Source organism: Anolis sagrei, chromosome 4 (assembly GCF_037176765.1).
Source record: "Anolis sagrei isolate rAnoSag1 chromosome 4, rAnoSag1.mat, whole genome shotgun sequence".
NCBI classification, from domain to species: Eukaryota; Metazoa; Chordata; class Lepidosauria; order Squamata; family Dactyloidae; genus Anolis; species Anolis sagrei.
Genome location: NC_090024.1, coordinates 12,086,467 through 12,107,321, shown reverse-complemented (window position 1 = coordinate 12,107,321; position 20,855 = coordinate 12,086,467). Strand labels below are relative to the sequence as shown.

The following is a 20,855-nucleotide window of genomic DNA, read 5'->3' as shown; positions in this document are numbered from 1 at the left end:
AGATTTAAAGATGGTTTTAAAGCTAACCTTAAAAACTGTGGCATAAACACTGAGCAATGGGGAACCCTGGACCTTGAGCATTTTAACTGTAGGTCGGCTGTGACCAGCAGTGCTGCAAAATTTGAAGAGGCACAAATGGAGGGCAAAAGGGAGAAATGTGCCAAGAGGAAGGCACGTCAAGCCAACCCTGACCAGGACTGCCTTCCACCTGGAAACCAATGTCATCACTTTGGAAAAACATATGGGCCAAGAATAGGGCTCCACAGCCACCAACAAGATACTTTACTTGGAGGACCATCATCCTCAAGCTACGAGGAATCGCCTAAGTAAGTAAGTAATAATGGAATTTACAACTTGCTTGATTCAAGAGTGACTATTACAGCCTCATATAGTCAGAGTTTCTGCCATCTAAATTAGATAATTATTATCTTGGCAGCCAGCAAAATAACGTTCTTGTCTTGTGATGTGAAGACAGCAGCTGATAAAGTGAAGAAAGGAAGAATGGGCATGCATTGTTCTTACATTTTGTTGGAGGAACAGCACAATTTCATCCTATTTGGAACAGAGATTTGTACAAAGGTGTGAGCATCTTTTCTTGCAGTGAGAACAGCAAGAACAGCATTGCCTTTTGGAGACTTCAGGTGTGCTTACAGGAGCGTCTCTTCCCATGAACTGTAGTTCCAGCACAGAACTCCATAGCACATTTCTTCTCATCACTATATCTGAAGATCCATTCTTTCATTCAGGTATGTGGGGAAGGAGGATCTATTTGAACAGATACACATTGTCATCTGTTACAGTCAATTGGACCTTCCATGAGATGGGCTGATAAATATGCATGAGATCTTTGGGACTGGAACCATGGCCAATGGACCTCTCACCCACCACATCAAGGGCACTGTATGCCTGGAAGTATTTTCAGAAAAATTGGTATAACATGGGTAGCAAGAATGTACTCCGTGAAAATTACTCCACCCTCAGGGAGAATTGTTCGTTATTCTGCTGAGGGACTAGAAAGCAATTCTTCCTCTATCTCTTCTCTTATAGGAGCTGGGAAGTAATTTTTCCTTTGTCTGTTTCCTTGTAGGAGTGTGTTTTCCAGAATAAACCTTTGAAATGACAACATTCAGCAAGTCACCATTCTCTTCTGTGAATGTTTCCTTGGAATATAATGTAACTGAGAATATAGTGCATTATAATGAGTCACAAAATGAAAATACATTCCCTGACAACAGGAATATCATCAGCCTCATCAATCTTCTCATCTGCCTTCCTGGACTTGTAGGGAACGGGATTGTCATTTGGCTTCTTGGCTTCCGTATTAAAAGGACTCCCTTCACCACATACATTTTGAACCTTGCCATTGCAGATTTTGCTGTGCTCAGCAATGAAATTATAAGAGATATATTTTCTCTTTTGAGCTGGATTAATAGTAACTTTTTTCCTGTTTACTTTAGTTTCCTCAGCTATGACATATTTATGTTTACATTCACTGCTAGTCAGTACCTCATGACAATCATCAGCATTGACAGATGTGTGTGCCTCTTCTTCCCACTTTGGCATCGATGTCACCGGCCACCACATTTATCCACTGCTGTGTGTGTCATTGTATGGATCCTAAGCTTCTTAATCAGTGCTATAGATCTCACTCTCCTTTTCGCTGGATATGCTATCATAGCGAACGTACAGTTTGTCTTGAATGCTGTGGTTTGCTTGCCCATCATGTGTGTGTCCACTACAGCCATTTTTATTAAATTCAGCTTAAGACCAGCACAAAAGAAGAAGGGAAAACTGTTAAGAACAATTTGGCTTACACTTTTCTTCTTCCTCCTTTTGGCTTTTCCATTAACTTTAGTTGAGGTCCTTTCTCTATTTCGTCATACAACGGAGTATTCATATGAATATGGGTACATATGTGTCTTCTTAAACAGTGCAATTAACCCTATGATCTATTATTTGGTGGGGAGAGATAAAAGAGCGAGGTCCAGCAAGCGAATCAATAAAGTGCTTGAGAAACTTTTCAAGGAAGAGGAAGACTGTCGAGAGAATCAGGAAATCTGATCCCAAACACTTATAAGGACCCTTTAAGAAGGTAGTTAGTCATTTGTAATGCAGAAGAAAAAATGGATTCTAGATTTAGTAATGTTTAGAAAGTATCATTTCCTTTGAACAGTCAATGAGATAGATATACACTTATTTCCAAAGTATGCAAATGTTACTTCTTAATATTACAATGTTCAGTCCCATCTAGCTTTCAAAGATTAAAGCATTTATTAATATAAGGAAGTAAAAAAAACCATTAAGTTTGCAGCTAGCACATCGGGTTAAACCACAAACTACTAGAATTTTTGTCAACCAGAAGGTCAGCAGTTCAAGCCGCAGGTTGGGGTGAGCTCCTGCTATCAGCCCCAGCTTCTGCGTACCTTGCAGCTCAAGAACCACAGTGTAGGTAAATAAATAGGTACTACTTTGGCGGTGAAGTAAAAGGCGCCCCTGAAAAACATGCCAGCTAATTTGATCCGGAAGGCATCCATGGGCTTCAGCCTCTTCTGCATGGCAAATGAAACAACAGCACCTCCCCATGGCTGAGTCAAGCACAGCCTCCAAATGCCAGAGATGAAAAAGTAGGAAGCCTTGCCTTGATGTCTTTTCTGTCTGTGTTATTCATTGTAAAATTGTGATGGAATTATTATTTTTTATTATTATTAAACTTTATTTGTACCCCACTAGCATCTCCTGAAGGACTCGATGCTGCTTACAAAGGCCGAGGCCTCAACACAACAACAGCATAACAAAACAACTCAAAGTTGTTGCTTTTAAGTATTCTGTAAACTGCTCTGGGTGCCCTTGGGGAGATAGAATTGAATATAAATAAAGTATGTTTTATTCTTATTCTTATTCTTATTATTATTTGAAACACAATAAGATTGGGCCACAGCAAACAAGACCACTATGCTTATTATTATTATTCATACCAAAAATAAAAATAATGTCATTACAAAGGATCTCCTGCAAGTTTGACATAAGGATAAGCAGAGACATTGTCATAAGATAACTTTAGCCACTTTAGGTCAGAAAAACATGTTTAAGGAAATAATGTATTGAAAATTAGAGATGGTTGGTTAATGATATCATTTGTATATTTGAATAGTAGAGTCGGAGGTTTCAATCAAGGGAGATCAATCTTAAGAAAGCCAAAAAATTAATTGGTTTGTTTGTGTGAAACCAACAGATGTGTTTTACTGAGACAAAGAAACGTAGTTGCCATGGAGTTGTGTAAAGACAATATCTGTGAAATTAGACAAAATCTATAAATAGTTTTTGAAACTAGTGATCGAAGATGAACCAATGTAAGAATGCTGTTTGCTCTGGGCATAATGTCCATGGGAGAAAATGTGGTCAAAAGATCAACAATTTACTTTTGTGTGGTAATTTAAATGAAAACCTAAGTAATATGATTTATAGATTAGATTTAATGCCAAATAAGTATTGAACTGTGTCCAAAGGTTTCATATCTTCTAATGGATATGCCAATATGCCAACAGAAGACTATTTGAAAGATTGAAATGGTTTTTGGTTTTGGTTTTAAAAAAATATGAAATCTAAAGATGTAACAGTAATTTATGTCTCCCATAATTATTAATTTAAGGCGGATTATTTCATTACATAATATTGTAATATTTCCCTTTTTCTTGTCTTTACAGCTAGGATTATGGCTCAGGTGGCTACTGTATTTTAGTTATATATGTTTTTCTTTTTCTTCTCTTTCTTCCTTTTAATCTCCTATGAATTTTGTATAATTTTATTTTCAAATGCATATTATTTTGATTGTAAGTTAGATTGCCAATGTTAAAATGAATCCATCAATAAATTGTAAGGGGAGCAAAAAAAAGGAAGAAATGCTCCTCTTCTGATTGTTCCTCTTTCTTCTTCCTATTGTTGTAATGACACTGGACAATTTTGAGGCTCTTAGTTTTATAATTTTAGTTATGAAAATGAACATGAGCTTTATATAAAGACATGGCCAAAGACAGAAGGGCTACCACAGGGTCTTGAACTTGGATCAGATAGAAATTATGTATTTGAATGTTGGCATATCCTATTCTGTCAGACTGGGATCAGCTTAAGTTCGTGCTTAAGATGGTGAAAAGCCATTGATGCAAACATGGGTTTATTGGAGATAAATAAATGAAATATGAATTAATAAATAATTGATGAACAAACAAATAAAGAAAGAGTGCCACTAGTGGTCTATTTCGGAATAATTCCATATACTTTCCAGTTGTTGCAGAGCCAGAGCTCTGTTATAAATCACAGGCATTGATCCCATCCCAGGCTTACAGACTTACAGATCCCATCCCCGACTTACAGAGAAGCATCTCTTAGGTGGCTGGACCGCTCACGTTGTCCACATGCCTGATCATCACCTCCCGAACTAGTGATTTTACTCTCAGCTCAAAAACAAAATGTTGGTGGACAACAAAAGAGATTTAAAGGTGTGCTTAAAGTTGACCTACAGAAATTTGGCATACACACTGAGAACTGGGAAGTCCTGGGCCCTGAGTGTTGGAACTGGAAGTGTTACTAACTGTGCAATGAAGTTTGAATGAAAAACCATGCCAAGAGGAAGATACGTCAAGCAAACCCTTGTTGGGTCCACCTTCCATCTTGAAATGTATGTCCTCATGGTGAAAAACTTACAAACCCACCACCAAGATCATACACTTGGAAGGCAATCATACTCGGCCAGGAGTAATCAACTGTAATAATAATATAGTAGCACTCTTCTTGTAGAGTGAGGCCAGAGCATATTTATTTATTTACCTTACTTATATACCGCTGTTCTCAGCCCGAAGGCAATTCACAGCGGTTCACAATAAATAAGAACAGCAAAAATTCAATGCTACAGTATAAAAACAGTTAACAACCTAACACATTACACAATTAATAAACAATTACTACAATAACCATTCATTATCATCTCATCATCAAAAACATGATCCAGATTCGTCATCCATTGTTCCATTCCAGTGTTCATTAACCAATCATTGCACTAATTATTCGAATGCCTGCTCAAACAGCCAGGTCTTCACTTTTTTGCGGAATACCATTAGAGATGGTGCTAGTCTAATGTTCGTAGGAAGGGCGTTCCACAGCTGAGGAGCCACCACCGAGAAGGCCCTATCTCTCGTCCCCGCCAGCCGTGCTTGAGAAGCAGGCGGGATCGAGAGCAGGGCCTCTCCGGAAGATCTCAAAGTCCTGGTCGGATAGGTAGCTTGGGCCGGAACCATTTAGGGCTTTAAAGGCCAACGCCAGCACTTTGAATTGAGCCCGGTATCAGATTGGTAGCCAGTGGAGTTGGCGCAACAGGGGGGTTGTATGCTCCCTGCGCTCCACTCCTGTTAAAATCATGACTGCCGAGCGTTGGACTAGTTGGAGCTTCCAAGCCGTCTTCAAAGGCAACCCCACGGAGAGAGCGTTGCAGTAGTCTAAACTGGATGTAACCAGAGCGTGGACTACCGTGGCCAAGTCAGACTTCCCAAGGTACGGGCGCAGCTGGCGCACAAGGTTTCACCAATTGAAATGAAAAACAGTACCTCCAAGACCCATCCCCACGAGGCGTCCCAGAAGGATACCGTGATCGACAGTATTGAAGGCCGCTGAGAGGTCCAGCAGCACCAACAGGGACACACTCCCCCTGTCGAGCTCCCGGTGCAGATCATCCACTAAGGCAACCAAGGCTGTCTCGGTACCATGTCCCGGCCTAAAGCCAGACTGTGCCGGGTCTAGATAATCCGTGTCTACCAAGAATACCTGGAGTTGTGAGGCCACCACACGTTCCAAGATTTTCCCAAGAAGGAGAGATTGGAAACTGGCCGATAGTTGTCGAATTTAGTGGGGTCTGGTGATGGTTTTTTCAACAGCGGTTTTATTATAGCTTATTTTAAGCTCGCTGGAATCTTGCCTTCCCGAAGGGAAGCATTAACCACCACCATAACCCACTCAGCCAATCCCCTCCTTTAGAAGCCAGGATGGGCAGGGGTCCAGGATGCATGTGGTTGGCCTCATTCCTCCAAGTATCTTGTCCACATCCTTGGGTTTCACCAATTGAAATGAATCCATCAAAGCTGGACAAGCAGGTGCTCGTGTTACATCCTCAGAGACTGCCGTTAATGGTATCCAGACCAGAATGGATCAAAGCGACTTTGTCTGCAAAGAACTGAGCAAAAGCTTCACAGCGAGAAGTCGAATCATCAGGGTTGCCACCTTGAGCGGTGGGATTTAAAAGGCCTCTGACAATTCGGAACAGCTCAGCCGGACGGTTCTTTGCAGACGCAATAGTGGCCGCAAAGAAGGCCTTCTTTGCGGCTTTTATTGCTGTGGCATATGCCCTTAAAAAGGACACAAACCGTGTTCGATTTGGCTCACTCAGATCCGAACACCACACACTCTCTAGTTCCCTCTTCCTTCGCTTCATCGCTGCCAGCTCCTCGGTAAACCAGGGAGCTGGTTTAGCTCAGCTACTTGAGAGGGGACGTTCCGGAGCGATCGTGTCAATTGCCCTAGTCATCTCCCCATTCCAGAGAGCAACCAGGGCCTCGACAGGATCACCTACCGAGGCGGCGGGAAACTCCCCAAGAGCCATCAGGAATCCATCCGGATCCATAAGCCTCCTGGGGCGGACCAACTTAATGGGTCCTCCACCTCTGCAGAGGTTAGGGGGTGCAGTGAGCCTAAATCTGACCAGGAAGTGATTGGTCCATGGCAATGGAGAGATGGTCAGCTCCCCGACCCCACCACCTTCTTCCCATCCCTGGCAGAAAACCAAGTCCAATGTATGTCCTGCACTGTGAGTGGGGCCAGATACTTGTTGGGACAGCCCCATGGTTGCCATGGCAGACATGAAGTCCTGAGCCACTCCTGAAAGGGCCGCCTCGGCATGGACATTGAAGTCCCCCAGCACAAGGAGCCTCTGGGACTCCAATGCCAGGCTCGAGACCATCCCCGCTAGCTCAGGTAAGAAGACTGTAGTGCAGCGAGGTGGACGGTACACTAACAGAATTCCTATTCTGTCCCGGTCACCCAACCTCAAGTGGACGCATTCAAAATTTGTTGACTGCGGGATGGGGCTCCTGGTCAGAGGGATGGAATCTCTATAGACCACTGCAACCCCGCCTCCCCGCCCTCCGGACCTCGGCTGGTGCTGCACGGAAAAACCTGGCGGGCAAAGCTGGGTCAAATTCACGCCTCCCACTTCGTCCAACCAGGTCTCCGTAATGCACACCAGATCTGCCTGCTCATCCAGGATTAAATCCTGGATGAAAGTTGTTTTTCCATTGACAGATCTGGCATTCATATATCACAAGTGATAGTCTTTCCTTTGACAGATCTGGCGAGCATATATCACAAGTGATAGTCTTCATATTAAACGAGGCACCTTCTACACTGCCAAATAAAACCTGATTATATGCTTTGAACTGGATTATATGGCCATGTAGAATCATATATTGCAGTTCAAACAGATAGTGTGGATTATCTGATTTGAGAATGAATCTGGATTATTCAGCAGTGTAGAAGGGGCCTGAATCCTCTACTGTGAAGAAGCAAACTTCCCCCTTTCCTCTAGAAGCATTGGAAGAAGAAGCTGAAATCTCTCTATTTCCCACAGTCTCTTGCTGCAGTTTTCTTGCTTTGAGAAAAATATTTAGGGACTAAAAATACCTCAGGCAGGAGAAGAGGAAACAATGGACTAGATAGGCACAAAATTCATTTATGAAAAGGATGATTTTTGTCAAAGGCCTCCTCTACACAGGTCAAATGAAAGAGGACAAGAGTGAATGTACTATTAGGTATGAAGCCAATTAACCCTACAGCCTTGTCCCACGTTCTCCAAAGTTAGGGAATGTCCTGGAACTCCCCTAATGTTCCAGATCCTCTATTTGTCACCTGAAACATTTTCTCTGTGTTGAAAATATTATCTACCAATTGGAATTATCTCCAAACCAAGATCCATATAATGTCTCAACAATGGAGATAAGAAAGCATACGCATTTTATAGGACGCGTTAAAAGTTGTTACCATTAATTCTCACTTCTCCCCCTCCATATTTTTTTATTATTATTTTGAACAATCATGCTCAAAATGTGCATCTAATAATGGAATTGACAACTTGCTTGACTCAAGAGTGCCTACTACAGCCTCATGTAGTCAGAGTTTCTGCCTTTAAACTCAGATGTTATCTTGATAGCCAGTAAAATAACGTTCTTGCCTTGTGATGTGAAGATAGCAACTGATGAAGTGAAAAAAGGACATGCATTGTTCTTCTTACATTTTGTTGAAGGAACAGCACAATTTCATCCCATGAATTTTGTGCAAAGGCATGAGCATATTTTCTTGCAGTGATTTTGAAGAACAGCAAGAACAGTGTTGCCTTATGGAGATTTGAGGTGTGCTTACAGGAGCGTCTCTTCCCACAACTTGTCATTCCAGCACAGAACTCCATAGCATATTTCTTCTCATCATCTGAAGCTATATCCATTCTTTCATTCAGGTATGTGGGGAAGGAGGGTCTTTTTGCACAAACAGACTCAATGACAACTGTTACAGTCACTTGGACCTTCCATAGGATGGTTGATAAATCAGCATGAGATCTTTGGGACTGGAACCATGGCCTGTGGACATGAGAAAGGACTGAAAAAAATTATGGTTTGATTTTGTCAGCCTTAGGCGGTTTCCTTAGAAAGTTTCAGCCAGGCTCAGATTTTGGTGACTTTTGCTCTGAGCACTTATACTATTAGTATTATTTTAATGCTTACGCAAAGACTTACACACATTTCTCTGAGGTCTTCATAAACAGAGAGAGTTCTCTTGCAGTCTCTCGCATGCATAAACCCTTTCCAGTTATTCAAATATATACTTAGATAGAAAGCCCTAGAAACAGTCAAAATGCACTGCTCCTCACGCCAACAAACTATTGAGCATTGCATTTCTTTCTTCACTCCCAATAAGTTTACTATCTGCTGTTCCTGAGAGTAATACACAAAGCAATGTATTCAAGCTAATGGGGAATTCCACCTAAGATTAAGAACTTCCTGATGTTAAGAGCTTTTTGATAGTGGGATATGCTGCCTAGGAGTGTGGTGGAACTTACTTCTTTGCAGGCTTTTAAGCAGAGGCTGAATGGCCAGCCGTTGGAAGAGACTTTACCTCAGATACACCACTCACCTTCTCCATTTTGTTCTAGTTCTTATGTCCACTACTTTTGAATTCTGACAAGGCAGAGAGATGCTGGACTTTGAAACTTCATCTAGTTCAGCTCCTGTCCCTAAATGTCCACTTCTTTCTGCACATGGTCATGCAATAGGAACCGGGGAACCTTCCAATGAGTGATAAATATATAGCCATTTGGTCAAAGGCTCACCCACAGGAGCCTGACATATACTTCCTCAATAGACCTGACCCACCACTTTACTGGAACATATTTAATTCAAAATAATTTTACTTTATTTTTGTTCCATCTTTCTCTGCATATAGGACCCAAGTTGAACATTTCTGAATTTTCCTATAGCTATTTTTGGTAGAGGAAGACATTTCAGAATGTGTTATAGTATTTCTTGTTTCCTTGTATTGACCATGCTTGAAACCTCATTTTATTCTATTCTTAGTTTTATGAGATATTTTTTAAAAATAACATATAGTCATTTTTAAAAACTGTATCTCTTTCTAAAAACTCTGAATCCCAGACTGGAAATTCCAGACATACAGTTACATACATGTTGATAGTTTATAACTATTTCCCTCTTATTTATTATTGGTTTATGTCTGTACAGGTTATCTTATGGCAAAGCACAACAGTGAAAATGAGACTTTATCTTGTGATAAAAGGAAGAAAAAAAACCTTTATGGGCCTTAAGAAAGTCTGACAAAAAGACTAACAGTAAACCATAGGCATTGAGGTTGTGTGATGGGCCATTTGTAAGGCTGGGTATGAACTCAATGAACTTTAAAAAATGTCCTAGGAAACTGCATTCAATCCAAGACCTGCACTTTGTGTATCTTCAAAGTAGAATATTATTCATTCCAATCTCTTCCTCTTGATTTTATTTTAAAACTCATCACTGAGGCTGAAGACCACTTCAACTAGGCCTGCACAACCTATGGTCCTCCAAGGGCTTGGGACTCCAACTCCCAGAAGCCCTAGTGAGCTTTTCCGATGGGCAGTAATTCTGAAAACAAATATTCCAGAAGACAGGATCAGAATTCAAAATGGTCATAACAGATTAGAGAGTTGGGCCAAAACTAATAAAATGAATTTCAACAAGGAGAAATGTAAGATGCTCCACTTAGGCAGAAAAATGAAATGGAACGCAAAGATATAGAATAAGTGATGCCTAGCTTGACAATATGTGAAAGAGATCTTGGAGTCTTAGTTGATGACCAGAAGTGAAACATGAGCCAACTGTGTGATGAAGCAGCTAAAAAAGCCAATTGAATTTTGGGCTGCATCAAAAGGAGTATAGTGTCAAAATCGAAGGAAGTCATGGTTCCTTTCTATTCTGCTTTTGTTAGACTTCACCTGAAATATTGTGTCCTATTCTGGGCACCACAGTTCAAAAGAGATATTGACAAGATGGAAGGCGTCCAGAGATAAAGGTAAAGGTAAATGTTTTCCCCAGACTTTAAGCCTAGTCATGTCCAACTCTGGGGGTGATGCTCATCTCCATTTCTAAGCTGAAGAGCTGACATCATCCGTAGACACCTTCAAGGTCATGTGGCCGACATGATTGCATGGAGCACCATTACCTTCCCACCAGAGCAGTACCTATTTTTCCATGTTTTCGAACTGCTAGGTTGGAAGAAGCTGGGACTAACAGCAGGAGATCACCCCTAGATTCGAACCACCAACCTTTCGGTCAACAAGTTCAGCAACTCAGTTGTTTAACACATTATTTATTTATTCATTTATTTATTATTTAGAGCTTTTATAACCCAGTCTTCTCGACCTCCGAAGAGGGGCTCAGGCCGGCTAACAGCAGAAAATTCAACACAAATATAGTAAACATAATAGCATCATAATACATTAATACAAAATACATTAAAATACAGATCATACAATATCATACAATTGCGAAAGCCAGCAAAGGAGCCCCCAGTGTCCAGAGGAGGCAACTAAAATGATCAAAGGTCTGAAGACCATGAACCCCAATGAGGAGTGTTTAAAGAACTGGGTATGTTTAGCCCACAGAACAGAGGGTTGAGAGGAGAAATAATAGCCACGAATATCTGAAAAGTTGTCATGGGGAAGTGGAAGCAGGTTTGTTTTTTGCTGCCATGGAAACTAGGACTTGGAGCAATGTGTTCAAATTACAGGAAAGGAGATTCCATCTGAACATGCGAGCTGCTGACAGTGGAACTCTCTTTCTTGAAATGTGATGGAGGTTCCTTCCTTGGAGGCATTTAATCAGAGGCTGGATAACCATCTGTCAGAGGTACTTTGATTGTGCTTTTCCTGAATGGCTGGAGGTTGGACTAAATGGTCCACGTTTTCCCTACCAACTGCATTATTTCATGATTCTATTTTTCTAAATCCAAAAGCCTTGAAGGGCCACAGGTCTTGCTTAAACAAACATAGTTTCATTAACTAAATAATAGAACGGATACATTCTAATGTCCAGGGCATCACTTACCAACACTCTACTCTTGACCCCGGGGAAGGGGAAAGTGCTGCCATACCTTTCCCCATTTCCTCCTACAACAAATATATAGTGGCAGCATAGATGACTTGATGGTGCAACTTCCTATTTCCAAGGTACGAGTGATGGTCCGCCCTCATCAGAAGCCTAATTGTTACTTCCTAAGTAGTGCAGACATTCTGCTACCATTTGAATCTATGACTAGAAGTAGAGCTGGACCTAGAAAGCCCCCTCACCCACCGGAACAAGGGCACTGTATGCAATGAAGTATGTTCAGAAAAATTGTTATAAGACAGTAAGAAAGTACTCCATGAAAATGACTCCAGCCTGTGGATGAATTGTTCATTATTCCACAAAGGAAAGTAATTCTTCCTCTGTCTCTTCTCTTTTAGGAGCATCTATTCCAAAATAAACCCCCATCTATGATTTACCTAAACATGAATATAAGAGAAGAGAGAGACTCAAGACTGTAGATTGATTGTCCTTTATTCTGCTACAGAGCTGGAAAGTAATTTTTCTTTTGTCTTTTCCCTTGTAGGATTGTGTGTACGCCAGAATAAACCTTCAAAATGACAACATTCAGCAAGTCACTGTTCTCTTCTCTGAATGAATCTTTGGAATATAATGAATCTGATTATTTAACAGTTTATAATGATTCACAAAATGGAGATACATTCCTAGACATTACCAATTATTTTTATATAACAAGCATCATATCGTTTCTCATCTGCCTTCCTGGACTTGTAGGGAATGGGATTGTCATTTGGCTTCTTGGCTTCCGTATTAAAAGGACTCCCTTCACCACATACGTTTTGAACCTTGCCATTGCAGATTTTGCTGTGCTCATCAATGAAATTATTAGAGATGTATTTATCTTAAATAATCCTAACCTTTTTCCTTATTACTTCTATTTCTTCAGACATGTCGTATTTATATTTACATTCACTACTAGTCAGTATTTCATGGCAATCATCAGCATTGACAGATGTGTGTGCCTCTTCTTCCCACTTTGGCATCGATGTCACCGGCCACCACATTTATCCACTGTTGTGTGTGTCATTGTATGGATCCTCAGCTTCATAACTACTGTTATTACTCACTCCCTCCTTTTCTATGAATATGTCATCATCGCATACTTCCAGTTTTTCTTAAATGCTGTGGTTTGCATGCCCATCATGTGTGTGTCCACTATAGCCATGTTTATTAAATTCTGCTTAAGACCACCACAAAAGAAGAAGGGGAAACTGTTAAGAACCATTTGGCTTACGCTTTTCTTCTTCCTTCTTTTTGGTGTTCCAATTAATACAATTCAGATTCTTTCTCTAAGCCATCTTCAAACTCTATATTTGTATGGATATGTCCACATATGTCTCCTCTTAAACAGTGCCATTAACCCCATGATCTATTATTTGATGGGAAGAGATAAAAGAGGGAGATCCAGCAAGCAAATCAAGAAAGTGCTTGAGAAACTTTTCAAGGAAGAGGAAGATTGTACAGAGAATCAGGAAATGTGATCCCACACACTTATAAGGACCCTTTAACAAGGTAGTTCGTCATTTGTAATGCATAAGAAAAAGTGGATTCTAGATTTAGTAATGTTTAGAAAGTATTAATTCCTTTGAAAAGTCAATGAGATATATACTAGGGCTGGGCGGTTTCGTTTCGTTAATTCGTAATTCGTTAATTCGTTAATTTTTTAATTACAAAACGATAACGAACCATTCTGGAGCAATTTTTTTAAAAAACGAATTTTTTAATAGTTTTGTAAATGCTTCGTATTTCGTTATTGTATTCGTTTCGTTATTGTTTTGAGGTCGTTTCGTTATTATTTCCGCATGTCTGGGGCAAGTTTTATGGTTGTTTTTTGTTTAATTAGTGAAAAAAATTATAATATCACACCAACAGTCAACAACAGAGGGAGAGGGAAGCTTCAGAAGTTTTTGGAGGTTTTTTAGCGTATTTCGCGGGCGCGTCCGCCATTAACGAATCGATTCGTTATTGTTTCGGAAATCGATTCATTAATGTTTTGTAATTTTTTTCACATTTACGAAATTTCGTAAATATCGAACTTTTTAAAAGGAAAATTTTGTAATTATTTTAAATAACAAAACGCAAAAACCCCCAAAAAACGAATCGATTTTAGAAACAAATTTTTCCATTGTTACCCAGGCCTAATATATACCCTTATTTCCATAGTATGCAAATGTTGCTTCTTAAGATTGCAATACTCAGTCCCATATAGCTTTCAAAGATTAAAGCAGTTGTTATTAATACAAGGAAGTGATAAAAATAGTTAAGGCCACAGCTAGCACAGCGGGTTAAACCAGAAATCTTGTCAACCAGAAGGTCAGCAGTTGGAGCTGCATGCAGGGTGAGCTCCTTCCAACAGCCCTAACTTTTATGGGAAGGCAAAAGGCACCCCTGAAAAACTTGCCAGCTAATTCAATCAGGAAGTCATCTATGGAAAATGGAACACCAGCACCTCCCCATGGCCGAGTCAAGCACAGCCTCCAGACGCCGGAGATGAAGAAGTGGGAAGCTTTGCCTCTATGTCTTGTCTGTCTCTGTTATTAACTGTGATGGCATGGAAGGTTTGCCTTGTATGTATTCTGCAATCTGCTCTGAATCCCCTTGAGGAGATAAAGCAGAATAGAAATAAAGTATGTTACATTATTGTTATTATTGTTATTCATACCAAGCATAAAAATCATTTCATTAGAAAGTCGTCCTGCAAGTTTGATGTAAGGATAAGCAGAGGCATTGTCATAAGATAACATTAGCCACTTTAGCACAGAAAATCATTTTTAAGGAAAGGATGTGCTGAAAATTAGAGATGGTTGGTTGATGATATCATTTGTATATTTGAACCTTATAGTCAGAGGTTTCAATCAAGGGAGATAAACCTTAAGGAAGGCAAAGAACTTCATTGGTTTGCTTATGTGACACCTAAGGATGGGTTTTCTCAAGATAAGGGAAATGTAGCCATGGAGTTGTGTATAGACAATAACCACGGAGTTAAACAAAATCATAGAATCATAGAATCAAAGAGTTGGAAGAGACCTCATGGGCCATCCAGTCCAACCCCCTGCCAAGAAGCAGGACTATTGCATTCAAATCACCCCTGACAGATGGCCATCCAGCCTCTGTTTAAAAGCTTCCAAAGAAGGAGCCTCCACCACACTTTGGGGCAGAGAGTTCCACTGCTGAATGGCTCTCACAGTCAGGAAGTTCTTCTTCAAGTTCTTCTTCATGTTCTTCTTCATGTTCTATTGTAGTTTGAAGCCAATAGAAAATCTATAAATAGTTTTTGAAAGTAGTGATCGGAGATGAACCAATATAAGAATGATGTTTGTTCTGGGTATAATGTTCATATGTGGTATGGGAGAAAAGATGGTCAAAAGATCAACAATTTACTTTTGTGTGGGCATTTAAATGAAAACCTAAGCAATATGATTTATAGATTAGGTGTAATCCCAAATAAACTGATGAAATGTTTCCAAAGCTTTCAAAGCTTAAAGGATATGCCAACAGAAGACTATTTAAAAAACTGAAATAGTTTTTGGTTTTGATTTTTAATAAGATGAAATCTAAAGATGTAACGGTAATTTGTGTCTCTCATGATTATTAATTTAAGTAGGATTATGTCATTACATTTTAAAGGGAGTAATATTTTCCCTTTTTCTTGTCATTACAGCTAGGATTGTGGCTCAGGTGGCTACTGTATCTTAGCTATATACACATGTTTTTCTTTCTTTTCTCTTTAATCTCCTATGTGTTTATTTTTAAATGTATATTAATTTGATTGTAAATTAGATTGTAAATGTTAAAATCAATCTATCAATAAATTGTGAGGGGAGCAAGAAAGGAAGACATAATTCTGTTCTGTTTCTTCTTTCTTCTTCCTATAGTTATAATGACACTGGGTGATCTTGAAGCTTTTAGTCTTATCATGTTAGTTATGAAAATGAACATGGGCTTTCTACAAATTCACAGCCAAAGACAAAAGGGCTACCACAGACTCTTGGACCAGATAGGAATGACGCATTTGAAGGCTATCATATTCTATTCTGTCAGGCGGGGGGGGGGGGGGGGGGGCATCTCAAGTTCATGCCACCAAGTTTGTGCTTAAGGTGGTGAAAAGCCATTGGTGCAAACATGGGTTTATTGGAGATTGATAAATTAAATTAGAAATAAATAAAGAATTGATGAACAAACAAATAAAGAATGAGTGCCATTAGTGGTCCCTCACAAAAGAAATCCATATACCTTTCCAACTGTTAGCAAGCAAGGACTCTCTTATAGAATCCATTACTTACGGGCACTGATCCCATCACAGACTTACAGAAAAGTATTTCTCAGCTGGCTGAACTGGCCAAGACGTCCAAATGTCTGATCGTCATCTCCCAAAGTAGTGATATTACTCTCAGTTCACAAACAGAATGTTGGTGGACAACAAAAGAGATTTAAAGATGGGCTTAATGTTGACCAACAGAAATTTGGCATACACACTGAGAACGGGCAAGTTCTGGCCCCCGAGTGTTGGAACTGGAAGTGTTACTAACTGTGCTATGAAGTTTGAACGAATAAAAGAAGAAACATGCCAAGAGGAAGGCACATCAAGCAAACCCTTGTTGGGACCACCTTCCATCTAGAAATGTATGTCCTCATTGTGAAAAACAATGCAGATCCTGAATAGGTCTCTCCAGACACTTACAAACCCACCACCAAGATCCTACACTTGGAAAGCAGCCATACTCGGCCAGTAATCGACAATAATAATAATAATAATAATCATCATCATCATCATCATCATCATCATCATCATATAGTAGAACTCTTCTCGTAGAGTGAGGCCAGAGGATATATCACAAGTGGTAGTCTTCATTAAATGAGGCCCCTTCTACACTGCCAAAAAAAATGCGATTATCTGCTTTGAACCGGATTATATGGCCATGTAGACTCATATATTGCCGTTCAAAGCAGATAATGTGGATTATCTGATATGATAATCTGGATTATAGAGCAGTGTAGAAGGGGCCTGAATCCTCTACTGTAAAGAAGCAAATCTCCCCTCTTCCTCTAGAAGCATTGGAAGTGGAAGATGAAATCTCTCTATTTACCGCAGTCTCTTACTGCATTTTTCTTATTCTGAGAAAAATATTGAGGGACTAAAATATCTCAGGCAAGATGAAACAATGGACTACATAAGCACAACATTAATTTATGAAAAGGATTATTTTTGTCAAAGGCCTCCTCTACACGGGCCAATTTTTTCTTTTTTCTTTTTTTTTGCTGTGTCAGGAGTGACTTCAGAAACTGCAAGTCACTTCTGGTGTGAGAGAATTGGCCATCTGCAAGGACGTTGCCCAGAGGACACCCAGATGATTTGATGTTTTTATCATCCTCGTGGGAGGCTTCTCTCATGTCCCGACTTTGGGGAGATAGAGCTGACAGAGGGAGCTCATCCGCCTCTCCCCGGATTCAAACCTGGGACCTGTCGGCCTTCAGTCCTGCTGGCCCAGGAGTTTAACCCACTGCTCCACTGGGCCAAATGAAAGAGGACAAGAGTGAATGCATGATGAGGTATGAAGCCAATTAACCCTACAGTCCCACATTCTCCAAAGTTAGGGAATGCCATGGAACTCCCCTAACGTTCCAGATCCTCAATTTGTCACCTGAAGCATTTTCTATGTGTTGAAAATATTATCTACCAATTGGAATTATCTCCAAACCAAGATCCTTATAATGTCTCAACTATGGAGATAAGAAAGCATACGCATTTTATAGGAGTGCTAAAAGGTGTTTCCATTAATTGTCTCTTCTCCCCCCCCCCCATATTTTTTATTATTGTTTTGAACAATCACGCTCAGAAATGTGCCTCTAATAATGGAATTGACAACTTGCTTGACTCAAGAGTGCCTACTACAGCCTCATGTAGTCATTGTTTCTGCCTTTAAACTCAGATGTTATCTTGATAGCCAGTAAAATAACGTTCTTGTCTTGTGATGTGAACACAGCAACTGATGAAGTGAAGAAATGAAGAATGAGCATGTGTTGTTCTTCTTACATTTTGTTGAAGGGACAGCACAATTTCATCCCATTTGGACTTGAATTTCGTGCAAAGGCATGAGCATATTTTCTTGCAGTGATTTTGAAGAACAGCAAGAACAGTGTTGCCTTATGGGGATTTGAGGTGTGCTTACAGGAGCATCTCCCCCCATAGCCTGTCTTTCCAGCACAGAACTCCATAGCAAATTTCTTCTCATCATCTGAAGCTATATCCATTCTTTCACTCAGGTATGTGGGGAAGGAGGGTCTTTTTGCACAAAGAGACTCAATGACAACTGTTACAGTCACCTGGACCTTCCATAGGATGGGTTGATAAATCTGCATAAGATCTTTGGGACTGGAACCATGGCCAATGCACATGAGAAAGGACTGAAAAAAATTATGGTTTGATTTTGTCAGCCTTAGGCGGTTTCCTTAGAAGGTTTCAGCCAGGTTCAGATTTTGGTGACCTTTGCTCTGAGCACTTATACTATTAGCATTATTTTAATGCTTACACACAGACTTACACACATTTCTCTGAGGTCTTCATAAACAGAGAGAGCTCGCTTGCATTTTCTCTCATGCATAAACCCTTTCCAGGTATTCAAATACATACTTAGATAGAAAGCCCTAGAAACAGTCAAAATGTACTGCTCCTCACGCCAACGAACTATTAGGGCTGGGCGGTTTCGTTTGTTAATTTCGTAATTCGTTATTGATTCGTATTTAAATTAGCTTACGATCCGATATTGAGCCATGCAGGAGCAACTAAAAATCGAAACGAATTTTTCAATTTATTTCGTAATTGGTTCGAAATCGTTTCGAAATCGTTTCAAAATCGTTTCGAAATTGTTTCGTTATTATTTCCGTATGTCTGGTGCAAGGTTTATAGTTGTTGTTTGTTTTATCAGTGATAAAAAATAAATTATCACACCAACAGTCAACAACAGAGGTAGAGGGAAGCTTCAGAAGTTCCCCCTGTCCCATTTGGAGGGTTTTTTTTAGCGTATTGCGCAATCGCGTCCGCCATTAACGAAACAATTCAAAATTTACGAAATTTCATAATTAATGAAAATTTTTAAAAGAAAAATTCGGAATTCTTTTAAAAAACGAAACGCAGTGGACCCCCTAAAAACGAAACGAGTTTAGAAACAAATTTTTCTGTTGTTACCCAGGCCTACAACTATTGAGCATTGCATTTCTTTCTTCACTCCCAATAAGTTTGCTATCTGCTGCTCCTGAGAGTAATACACAAAGCAATGGATTCAAGCTAATGGGGAATTCCACCTAAGGTTAAGAACTTCCTGATGGTAAGAGCTGTTTGGCAGTGGGATATGCTGCCTAGGAGTGTGGTGGAATTTACTTCTTTGCAGGCTTTTAAGCAGAGGCTGCTTGGCAAAATGGAGGTTGGACTGGATGGTCCTTGGGACCATTTTCAACTCTATGGACCAAGTTGTTCAGAAGTGTGGCTTGCAACTAAATATCTGCTTGCAAGTTGTTTCTGATTTAGGGCAACTGAAACTCTCATGGGGTTTTCATAGAATCATAGAATCAAAGAGTTGGAAGAAACCAGACTACCTCTGGTTGTTTTTTAAATATGATTTTGTTGTCTCTACTTTATTATTGTCCTTAACAGTTCCTCAAAAGTGATCTCTTCATTCTTACCGCTTCCCTATACAATGATCTTTTAGTGATCACATTAGAACTTAATGTTAAGGTGGAGACATGTTAAGAACTCATATAGGTATTCAAGATACTTTATAATACGGTATTACTGTGTCCTTTTTGCAACATCTTGTTTGATAAAGGAGTCTGGAGATATCAAAAGCTGGCCAACTCTTTTGAATGTCCCTCATTGACATGGAAATAAAACAAAAGAGTTTCAAATGTGAACAAAATTATACAGATCAGAAGAAATACACGCGACGTTAAATTCAAATTGGTCTTTTTGTTTTGCCCATCAAGGCTTGCTTAAATGATGAAGCAGGACTGATCATGAGGGGTGTGCAAAATATTATTTTAGTGTCCTGGATTCCAGCAATTCAAGAGATTCTGGTGTCTTGGATTCCAGCAATTCAAGAGATTCATCTGCTGAATGCATGAAAATGATTCTGGTGGGGAGCAGCCAAAGCTTTAGCCAAAGGAGATCAGAATAGCTAGATCTTTTTGGCTAATGGGGGCTAATGGGGCTTAGCAGCACTGTACCTGACAACGGAGGCATGTGGGTATGACTGCCTCACAAATCAGCCAACCTGTGGCTCCTCCTATATTTTCTTACCCGGCAAGCTCCTCCATCTCTTCCTCAAGACACCATCCTTGTGTCTGCTTGAGGCAAATTGCAATTTTCTTTCTTAGCGGCACTTCATGTGGAAAAGACAATGACCGATTCCAACCTGCCCAATCCTGAATTCCTGGGATTACGGTAAACGGTATTGTACAAAGTGTAAACATCTGTCATTAGGACTTCTTGACTGTAAGAGCTGTTCACCATTGGAACTCTCTGCCTCAGAGTGTGGTGGAAGCTCTTTCCTTGGAGGAAGGAGCTGGATGGACATCTGCCAGAGGTACTTTGATTATGATTTTCCTGCATAGCTGGGAATTGGACTATATGGTCCATGTGGTCTCTTCCAACTGTATTATTCTCTGATTGTATGATTCTAAGTCCAAAACACGTGGAGGGCCACCTAGCCCAAACTAACATAGACGTTTTTTTGTCGTGTCAGGAGTGACTTGAGAAACTGCAAGTCACTTCTGGTGTGAGAGAATTAGCAGTCTGCAAGGACGTTGCCCAGGGGACGTCTGGATGATTTCATTTTTTTTATCATCCTTGTGGGAGGCTTCTCTCATGTCCCCACATGAGGAGCTGGAGCTGATAGAGGGAGCTCATCCACCTCTCCCTGGATTCGAACCTGCGACCTATCGGTCTTCAGTCCTGCCGGCACAGGGGTTTAACCCACTGCGCCACCTGGGGCTCCTAACATAGACTGAAAGAGACTCATTAACTAACTAATGGGACAGATACATTCTACAGCATCACTCCCCAACATTCTACTCTTGACCCCCGGGGGAGGGGGGAAGGTGCTGCCATACCTTTCCCCATTTGCTCATCCTACA

General features: G+C 40.2%; 2 protein-coding genes across 2 annotated transcripts; both read left to right on the top strand.

Moving 5' to 3' along the window:
* Positions 1-1,091: 1,091 nt before the first annotated feature.
* On the top strand, positions 1,092-2,241 carry LOC132772872 (mas-related G-protein coupled receptor member H-like). Its single transcript, XM_060771718.2, has one exon. It carries the CDS (start codon positions 1,117-1,119, stop codon positions 2,059-2,061), a length of 945 nt encoding a protein of 314 aa, XP_060627701.2. The 5' UTR covers positions 1,092-1,116; the 3' UTR covers positions 2,062-2,241.
* A 10,021-nt stretch (positions 2,242-12,262) lies between these two features.
* Positions 12,263-13,329, top strand: LOC137096792 (mas-related G-protein coupled receptor member H-like). The gene has a single exon (XM_067467025.1). It carries the CDS (start codon positions 12,263-12,265, stop codon positions 13,205-13,207), a length of 945 nt encoding a protein of 314 aa, XP_067323126.1. The 3' UTR covers positions 13,208-13,329.
* Positions 13,330-20,855: the final 7,526 nt, after the last annotated feature.

What these genes read in the sequence shown, in the direction of transcription:
- LOC132772872 (XM_060771718.2), top strand. Translation starts at nt 1,117, where the DNA reads ATGACAACATTCAGCAAGTCACCATTCTCTTCTGTGAATGTTTCCTTG.
- LOC137096792 (XM_067467025.1), top strand. Translation starts at nt 12,263, where the DNA reads ATGACAACATTCAGCAAGTCACTGTTCTCTTCTCTGAATGAATCTTTG.